Source organism: Diachasma alloeum, unplaced genomic scaffold (genome assembly GCF_001412515.2).
Source record: "Diachasma alloeum isolate Michigan unplaced genomic scaffold, Dall2.0 Dall_scaffold_00747, whole genome shotgun sequence".
In the NCBI taxonomy this organism is placed as follows: Eukaryota; Metazoa; Arthropoda; class Insecta; order Hymenoptera; family Braconidae; genus Diachasma; species Diachasma alloeum.
This window is the reverse complement of record NW_021680877.1, coordinates 75,764-86,290: the sequence shown is the minus strand read 5'-3', so window position 1 is coordinate 86,290 and position 10,527 is coordinate 75,764. Positions and strand designations below refer to the sequence as shown.

The following is a 10,527-nucleotide window of genomic DNA, read 5'->3' as shown; positions in this document are numbered from 1 at the left end:
GTTATGAATTACATACATATGGTGCAAGTGGAAAGGCTGATTGGCCTAAAAAAATTAAAGATAAAGTATTTTCAGCATTCCGGGGAAATGCCGCTACCCGCCATGGAACATTGACTGAACCGAAGTGTCGTGAGAGATATGCAGAGTGGACAAAAAAAAAAGTACATACATTGGGGTTGTTCATTCATCCCAGAATACCCTGGCTGGGATACAGTGCTGACGGTATTATTCAGAGTGATAATTGTTTGTTGGAAATTAAATGTCCAAAAGAAGGGATACAAAAGTCAGCTAAGGATGTAGTGTTATCTAAGAAATTAGCTTATATCGGTATTTCTGAGACAGGAAAAATCTATTTGAAACCAAATCATAAGTACTTTGGACAAATTCAACTGGGAATGTTCCTTTTAAACTTAAGTAAATGTGAGTTTTTTATTTGGAGTTCATTCGATGAGAGTTGTGTTGTTGTTCAAGTCCCATTCAATGAAGAGTATGCCAAGGTACTGTGTCAAAAATTGGTACAAGTTTATTTTTGTCATATTTTACCAGAATTATTTAAACATTTTTCATAGAAGTTTCGGCCTGAATTGTGAATGAATATTATCTGCATTATGATTGTATGGTGTCGTCTTCTGCATGTTTTGTTTGTTTGTTTTTGTATCAATTCCTATAAATCATTGTCAGTACCGATCCTTTAGCATCCATATACATGTAGGAGAAGCTCAAAGTACTCTTCTTGGGATTGTTATTCTAAACTTTAGAATCTTAAGGTTCTGGAGATCATCAACTGTTTTTCATATTCGAATAACCTTGAGATTATGAAGAAGGAATATTAGCCGGCTTTTATGTGACGTCTTCGGAGGGTTGATCTCAATCATTCCGATATTTTTTGGTATCAGATTAAGAACGTGAATATAATTCCAGATGAATCCAACGTCCGCAAGGTTAACCGTTGGACGGATTAAACGTCAGGAGGATCGAATGTCAGAAGGACCAAACCTCCAAAGGCTCAAACGTAAAAAGATCAAACGCCCGGAGGTTCAAACGTCAGCAGAATCAAACGTTTGACCCTTCGAATGTTTGATCCTCCTGTCGTTTGACCCTTCGGACGTTTGATCCTTCTATCGTTCAACCCTTCGGACGTCTGACCCTTCAGACGGTTGATCCTTCTGACATTCGATTTTTCTAACCCTTTGATCCTCCTGTCGTTTGACCCTTGGGACATTTGGTCCTTTGGCGGTTTAATTCTTCGGCGGTTCCGACCCTTTGAAACGTCATTCAATCATTTAATACAGTGATGAAGGAAAGATTATGTCAAATTTTTGTTTGGAAGTTCAATGATGAGAAAGTAGGTCATCTTTTGAAAATCTTTATTTTTTCCGTTTTATACATTTATAAAGGGAATAAAATTGAACAACTGGATATAAGTCCAAAATGAGTTTACAGATTATCTCACCAAGATTTTCGAAACGGAGAAATTCAGAAAAAAAAATTGAAAAAGTTAAGAAACATTTAATGTTGAGCTATAGAAAATTTCATATTTTCCTCTGAATTAATGAGTTATTATATATTTGTTATGGCATTAAATATATTTGATAAGATGAGGTCATCAAAAATTAATTAGAACTTATCCTCAGCAAGAATTGGGTTGCCCAGATTTGTTACTCCGCAGATGACGGTCATTATCTTACTGGAAATCTTAACTAAATGATGCGGAAGAATTCCTTGCAATATCTTGAATATTTTTATTCTCTGAATTGTCCTTTGAAGATGCACCCGTGCAGCCGCTATTCGTGCAGTTGCTTCCGCTTCTGCCTTAGTAAATTGTTTATTTTTCCTCAAAAATGGGGGCCGTATCATTTTAACTCCATACCGAGCACATTCCACGTCTATCAAAAATCCTTTATCAACCATCACGCTGTCAACGTTTGGGATCATTAATTCTAGGATTCCTGATTTTGAAAAAATTTGTTTATCGGATGCTCGGCCACCAAAAGATTTACTCAAGAATGATATGAGCCCTGAGGGGGTAACCCCGATCATGAATTTGACAGTATGAGTTCCTTTATAATGTGAATACGTCATAAAACGACATTTTAAACATTTTGACTTTGCGACAGGGATTTCTGTACAATCAAGAACCACTCTGGTACTGTAGTATTTTTGGAAGCACCGCGGAATGTTCTCTAGTATTTCTTCTTTTTGTGGCCACCTTACAACCGGTGAGAAAACATCTGATAAATTTCTTAAAGTGGAATTAAAATAATTTTTACAGGTTTGTCGTGAAACTTTAAAAATCCCAGATAATGCAACATATGATAGATTCCATTTCAATTTTATAAATGTTAAGAGTATTTTTTTTCTAACATCAAGGCGATCATTTAGATTCTGACCCATTGTCTTTTTCAATTCTGTGACACAGATTACTAGAGACGTTAATAATGCAAAAAATGTCAAACCAGTGAATCCACTGAGATCTGTCTCATTCTGAATAATTGCGTCCACCAATGAACTATCTGTTTGCATACCCTTGTCTACGTGCATTTGTGGAATGCTAGTTTGAGTTATTGCATCCAACATATTATTTCCCACTTGTACTGCTAAATCACGAGTTATCCTGTGCAATTGGATTGCTGCATCGAACTTGACGACTTGGACATCAACCTGAACATCTGCATCGCATGAAGTAGAAACACACTGGTTAGCAACACTAGCTTCGCACGTCGATTGTTCCCCTCTTTCTGGATAATCTTCTGTATGTAATTCTGTGAATCAAGTTGCAGTAGTTATAAACTGATAACAAGAATGCCAAATTATTTAAATTTTTTTAAAAGGATACATTTTCATACCATAGTTAAGATGTTCTCTGTCTTTGTTTAAATTTGTTATTGTTTTCACTGCGGGTTGATGGAATGATGGTAATACTCCAGTTTTCAATCTTTTCCTATGCGGCTCAGAACTCTCAAGTGCAGCTTAATTCAATGTTCATATTCGAACGTTATAATATTATCATTTATATTTAATATTGACCAATCCATACTCATATTTATAAATGACCTCAATGTCGTATAATTATCAATACTCACCACGTTTGATGTAATCATCAGTGGAAAAATGCAGACTGCAAACTCTCATCTCTCGATCATGAGGCCTATCAATTTTTAAAATTTCCATCCACTTATTTCGCGAAACCACATCAGATGGAAACAAATGAAAACTCAGATTAGATTTATCTTTTATTTTACAATGTGGCACGCAGCAAACTTTTCTATCATTTTTTTTATAATTAATTGAATTCATTTTTTTGCAAGTGGAACTGTTGCACACTTTTATTTTGATATGAAGTTAGCTACAAGCTAAGACATGACGTTGGTTGTTTCACCTTAGAGTACTTCGAAATTCTCCCGTTTTTTTGGTTGCAACGCTGATGTCACTTTTGTCATCGCGAAAGCGACCGCGACGGCGCTGTTCAGGGAAGCGCGCGTAAATTACAAATCGAATTCTCTATGTGAAATGAAAAACTTTTCGAATGATGATTGATAATTGGATAACTTGAAAGCCAAAAATGGAATGAAACAAGTGGGAAATTACGTTTATCGTCATATAGTATATGCATATTTTCTACACATGGATTTGTTTATAATGAGGGGAATGGGAAATTATTTTTTGGTGATGGATGTTAAAAATTGAAAGGTAGTTGAAATGATTGATACTTAGATGAACTTGAATGTCAAGAGTGGAATAAAATAGAAGTGATTAATTCCTTTCGTCACAATATAGTCAATATATTTTTACTCCTAAATTAACAATTCGCTTCCGCATGGAATTTCTATAATGGTGGATTTTCCAATTGAATTCAATGATTTATTGTATTCAATATCGCCTCAATGTTGGCAGCCAGCATTGCCTCAAAAATATTGGTTTCAAAATAATTTTTTTCAACAACAGATGATGCAATCAATCTCATGATCGAACTTGGTCATAGTGGCATTGGGAAGAATATTTTAAATCATAGTTAGATTCATTTAAACAATCATTTTTTCAGTTATCGTCGAAAAACGATCGGTCACATACACACACACACACACACACACGCATGCATACATCCGGACATCCTCCTATTTATAAAAAAAGCATGGCATCGACATTTCGAAAGGAGAAAAGTCGACTTTCCATTTTTTTAAATATATTTTTTAAATATTCGCTCATAATTATGAGTACATGGCAGTTATACTGTTGAAAAAAAAGATTAAAATTTTAAGGACAGTTAATAGTAAATTTTAAGAGTTAGAGAGGTACAAGTCTTGAAATGTAAAAGTTCACTGGAAATTAACTGCGATTCAACATTTTTTAACAGCATGGAGATAAAAACTCTCAAGTTCCTTAAATTCTCATTCAATATATGAATATTCTGTACCTAAAATTACTGGATAGTTTCGGATGCTAAAGTAATTATAATTGTCCAAATCAAAAATAGAAGTATTCAACTTTACTAATCTTGCGTTTAGTAAGGTTTTCTCCAAAGTTGATTAGAATCAGTAGCTAGAATTATGAGATTATAGAATTTGAATGCGACACAATGAAAACCATGATCAATTTTTTCGCTTCAAAAAATGATAATAATCATATCCAAATTAAAAAAGTGCAGAGAACAAGAATGATGATATTTGTGTCATATCCTCTGAATCATTAACATGAATGTCAGATTCACGAAAAAGGTTGGAGCAAAAGTCACACGGTCATTTCAAGTTTTTATTTGCAATTTGGCGCTGGAAACATGAAATGACGATATTCAGAGGGAGCCAGTTTTTTCCGGATGTAAGATGATTCGGCAGTTTTCCGGAGAATTTAAAACAATTATGAGGTTTTCTGGAAAAATTCGAGAAAACTGAATTCTTCGAAAATTGGAAGAAATTTTGGATATCTCTCAAATTTTAAAGAATTTTTGCATAAACAATGAGAGAACAATTAGTAGGAAAAGGTGGAATTTTCCAAATAAAACTGATGTGAAGGAGTCCCGAGCTTCCAACAACTGCACTCTGATTGATGGAAATGAGAAGGAACATAATTTTTAAAAATTCGAAAATTTCCTCGGATTGTCTCAACAATTTGAAAAACATTTTTTTGTTAATTCACAAGAATTTCGGAATTTTATGGAGAATTTGAAAAAATTTCAGATGATTAATGATTCAAGTTTCAAATAATATATCACCTAATAAAATTGTGACAAAAATCATGAATGAGAAGATACTTCGAATTAGTCGAAGAGTATCAGAATCGGTCTTATGATTTTTGCCAGAAAAATAATTGAATGCTATTGTCAAGTTGTGAAAGGGAATAAAGGGGGCGGCGAAGATTAAAAAATTCTGAGTTGAGAGAAATATACTAATTATTGTTTTGTACTCTGAATCGAATTTTGATTATAATTATAGTTAGAACGTCATTCATAGAGCACAGAAATTCAAAATTAGTGAATCACCTATTGAAATATTGACATTAAACAGGCAATCAAACAACAAACATTATTTTCATTAACCTTAACACTCAGTATAATAAGACGATAATGAATCATTAATTGTTGAAAGAGACACAAGGAAAAATAAAAAAAGCCATAATGAAAGGGCATCGGCGCTAGCGAATATGAAAAAGGAGCCTTTCAGCCTGACTGAAATAATAATGCAAAGCCGAAACTGTTAAGACCGATAGGAATATGAAAATTTTTGAGTAGATCCTATTTCTAAGGCGTGCTTATTAAGAGAAGATTTTTAGAAATAAAAGAGGATGTGTTTCAAATTCTTTCTAAAATCCACCTTTAATAGGATGAATAGGGGATGAATTATAAGAACATTAAGGAAGTTTACAGGTTCCCTAAAAAATCAGAGAATTGTCGGCTTTTTCTGAATGTAAAATGATTCGGAAGTTTTCCAGAGAATTTATAACAGTTATGAGATTTTCTGAAAAAACCCGAAAAAATCCACGAGTCGTTCAACAATTAGAGAAAATTTTCGGTATCTCTCAAATGTTAGAGAATTTTTTATTAAACCATGGGAGACCAATTGATAGGAAAAGGTGGAATTTTCCAAATGAAATTGATATGAAGTAGTCACGTGACACCCTACTGCACTCTGATTGATTCAAATGGGAATGAAAAACATAATTTGAAAAATCGGAGAATATAATTTCACAAAAATTTCCCAAGTTTTTCAAGCAAAATTCACAAGAATTTCCGGACTTCATGGAGGATTTGACAAAAATTCAGATGATCCATCAAAGTTTCAAGTTCATGGCATCGTCGAATAAAATTGTGAAAAAGATCATGAATGACGAGAAAATACTCCGAATTAGCGAAGGAGCATCAGAATCTGTCATATAATTTTTCCAGCAAAAATAATTAAATGCTTTGGTAAAGGTGTAAAGGAGAACAAAAGGGGTGACGAACACTAAACAATTCTGGGTTGTGTGAACTTCAATAATTACTGCTTCGCACTCTGAATAGAATTTTTATTATAATCATAGTTAGAACTTCATTCAGTGAGCACAAAAATTAAGAATCATTGAATCACTCATTGAAATATTGAAATTAAACAGGTGATGACCCGATAAGCATTGTGTCCATTAATCTTAATACTCAGTTTAATAAGACTATGATGAATCATTATTTTTGAGCAAACTTCCAAAAATATTGGATAAACGGCCAGAAAATTGGATTATTATGGAATTATTTTTATAAAGGAAGGTCGTGGTCTCCGGAAAATGCGATTTTTTCACTCATCCAATTCATTAGTCTACTCTGAAAAGTCGACTTTCTATTATTTCTCAAGATTTTCGAAATGTTTCCTGATAATTATGAGTAAATCGAAATGATACTATTGAAATGAAAAAATTAAGTTTTATGGGCAGTTCAGTAGTAGTTCTTAGGAGACATTTGATTCAGTTTGAGAGGGAAAAGAAATCTGATGGAATTCATTATTTTCTCAACGGCATGAAAATGAAAACTCTGAAGTGACTTAGTTTTTTTTAACAAAAAGGGAACCTAATTACTCTGTCTTTTCGTTTGATAAACCAATTATCATAATTTCCCATATTATTTGAGTCAAAGGCAAATAGAATGATTCAAACTTCTTAATATTGCGTTTGCCACGAATTTCTGACTTTTCTCAGGTTGAACTACAGGAGGATATGAATGTAACACAGTGGAAATGATGATTAATTCACTTTGAATGAATAGTAATAATAATATAAAAATGAAGAGATTCTATTATGAATAAAAATCTGTGACTCAATATTTCATAACAGCAGAAATCAAGATATTATGTAATATTATCAGTAGTAATACCACGAGACCTCCACAAAATAATCGAATATTTCCCGATTGTTTTGTTGCGTAGCAACGAGTAGATCTTTTGCAGATTAAAATTCTGGTGCAAAACCTATCCCGATCGTTGATACCCAGGAAAACATGAGGGAAATGTTCGATTAATTTTGGAGGTCGAGTGGCTGGTATTCAGTGGATTATTTTTGGTAATCGGATCTGGTCGTTTTGACTTCCTTCATGACTTTTTTCACTCCAGGATAATATTTGACAGTTATTTGGTTAGAGAAACAATTGCAGAGCTAGAGGTAAATTATCAAAAGCCACAGGGAAATTATCAAAAGCTAGAGCTACTTCATGTTATTGAATACTGAGCTCTGATTGGCCCAGGGGAGGCCAGATCCGATCACCAAAAATAATCTGAATTATTAACATGAATTCCAGATTCACAAAAAGGATGGAGCATACTTCAAACTTTCATTTTCAGTTGCAATTTTCAATTTGGTGCTGAAAAGATGAAGTGGCAATATTTGAAGCACGGAATCATATTGATGATTTGAACAACAGATGATTTAAATCACCGAGAGAACTGATTAAAATATTTATAACAGTGTTAGCATGCCCTCCTACCGGAGTATCACCGAAAATTGAAATCCAGCCATTAACTTTCTGAATTATGTTTGAGAAGTAATCGGATTATAAGTACGATCAAAATGTTATTCACCGAGCATAGGAAAATCTATTATTTCATATTAGAATACTGAAAACAATTACTTTATTTTAAGTACATGCGCAAGTTATTCATTGTAATAGAAAAATTTCACCGCTAACAAGAAATTGAAAGAGGAAGTATTGAATCTGATACGAAAAAAGGCGTAATCAAAGGGTCACCAACATCACAGCCGCGATAGCGCGTTAAATATGAAAAGGGAGCCCTTTATCTCACCTGAGATGATAATGGAGAGCCGAAACTATTAAAAGTAGGGATATGAAAATTTTAGCCTTGGTCCTAATCCTGTTATGAGCACTCATTAAAAGCTATTTTTTGAGAGAAAATTGCTGGTATTTCTCTTATATTGAAGAATTTTTGAGTGAAAGATGGGACAATAATTGGTGGGAAAAGATGAAATATTTCACACAAAGCTACGATAAAGGGATTACTTGACCCAAGAAACAATTCACGACAATTTCAGAATTCTATGGAAAATTTGAAAAATTTTCAGATGATCCATCAGGTTTAAGTTTATAGCATGGTAAAAAAAAATTGTGAACAAGAATCTTTTCAGCCAAATAATTGAGTGGTTCATCTAGATAGTGAAAATAAAAGAGGGAGGCGAAGACTACACAGTTCGGAGTAGTGAGCAATTTGATAAGTATCGTTCTGCATTCTGAATATAATTTCAATTATAATTATAATCAGAACCTCATTTAGTGAGCCCGGAAATTCAGAAATAGTCAATCACTCATTGAAATATTCAGCTGGCACCGAGCTGGATTAAGCTTTCATTAATCCCAACGCTTTGTATGATGAACCGATAATTCATTAATTTTTGAAATTAACAAAAATCAAAGATGATAAGAAACAGCATAATGGAAGGTCATCAACGTCGCGGCCGCGGCGGCGCTAGTGTTAGTAGATTCCTAATCACTATCACATGTATGCATTCAAATGTCATAGCCCAGTTCACGTTCATTGTTTACATTTTTGTTTTACGGGTAATGTGAATTATAACATTAATTAATTACGGAATAAAAGTCAAATTNAGCATAATGGAAGGTCATCAACGTCGCGGCCGCGGCGGCGCTAGTGTTAGTAGATTCCTAATCACTATCACATGTATGCATTCAAATGTCATAGCCCAGTTCACGTTCATTGTTTACATTTTTGTTTTACGGGTAATGTGAATTATAACATTAATTAATTACGGAATAAAAGTCAAATTATAAGGTAAAAGGCCAGTATGAGGAGTGTGNAAAGTAAAAGGGCAGTATGAGGAGTGTGTGCTCATTCCCCGGTTGTAATTCGGGAAGTGCAAGTGATAAAAAGAGAAATAAACAACATGGGGTACGAAATAAAGCAATGTTTGGATTTATTTAACGTAGAAGTATTGGATTACATTTTTTATACTCCATGTTAGTTATTCATACTTGTGAATGCAATGTTAACCAAACATTATTTTATCTTAAACATTACGTTTGAAAATAAATTCAAATAGATTGATCAAAAACATGAAATACGATGTAAAATTTCTATAATGCCAGACAACTGTTCGATTGATTCGATTTTTTCACATGTTATCCAATTTAATGGCCGATTATTACGCAATATTTCAATTTCTGAATTACAATTGATAATCAGTTTCATTTTTTCCTGCAAATTGTCTAATACTTGAACGAATATTATGCATGTCTTGTATTCAACAGTAGCCCAATTATCTGGTTTTTTCACCAATTTCAAATTTTTTCGCAAATATTCAAATGTTATTGGGATTTGATTATTAAATTGCATTGAGTAATTATGTTCCATATTTGTTGTCAATTTGATCATATACAATTCCTTAATAATTCTATGAACTTATTGAATTTTATCCGTGTACAATTAAATTGAAATTTTCACTATATGCAATTTTAAAAAATTAATTATATACAATTGATGGACGAAAAATATGAATAATTTTCGTTTCTTAAATTTTTTATATACAAACAATTGATTGATGACTTTTAACCTATTTAACTCCCATATACTGGGCCCTGCAGATGGTTCGGTACTTTTGAAATTCTCGTGTAATCCAATAATCCATGATTGGAAATCTACAAAACAAAAAAAAAGGTTAAAAGCAAACAGAATTATTTATATCATTTAATGAAATACGTGTAGTAAAAGTGCCAGGGAATATACTAACCTCTTTTCAACTCCTTGAATTCAGTTTCTCACATTCACACTCCAATATGATAATTTTCTATGCATCATTAATTTCAGACGCCACTGGTTAATCACTCATTTACAAACTTTATTTATGTAAATCAATAGAAGGCATTTCTTTCTTGCCTATTTCGAATAAAGAATGTTAACAACTTGGCTTGCAAAACAGTATGCGCCCTACCACCCGTCCCATATATCCCCTCCAAGCAGCCAATAGTGATGTGACACTAGCGCCCTCGAGGTATTTGAAACCGGGTTTCAGGCGCATTATCGTAACCAATGTTCGGCCTCCTGG

General features: G+C 33.2%; 1 protein-coding gene and 1 long non-coding RNA gene across 2 annotated transcripts; both read right to left on the bottom strand.

The window, feature by feature from the left end:
- Positions 1 to 1,420: 1,420 nt before the first annotated feature.
- LOC107044478 lies at positions 1,421 to 3,462 on the bottom strand. The gene is made up of 3 exons (XM_015266369.1): positions 3,084 to 3,462; positions 2,847 to 2,969; positions 1,421 to 2,762 (listed from the first exon to the last, which is right to left on the bottom strand). Exons 1-3 carry the CDS (start codon positions 3,295 to 3,297, stop codon positions 1,618 to 1,620), a joined length of 1,482 nt encoding a protein of 493 aa, XP_015121855.1. The 5' UTR covers positions 3,298 to 3,462; the 3' UTR covers positions 1,421 to 1,617.
- A 5,913-nt stretch (positions 3,463 to 9,375) lies between these two features.
- Positions 9,376 to 10,426, bottom strand: LOC107044477. Its single transcript, XR_001461345.1, has 2 exons — positions 10,213 to 10,426; positions 9,376 to 10,120 (listed from the first exon to the last, which is right to left on the bottom strand). It is a non-coding gene; the product is annotated as an uncharacterized LOC107044477 (long non-coding RNA).
- Positions 10,427 to 10,527: the final 101 nt, after the last annotated feature.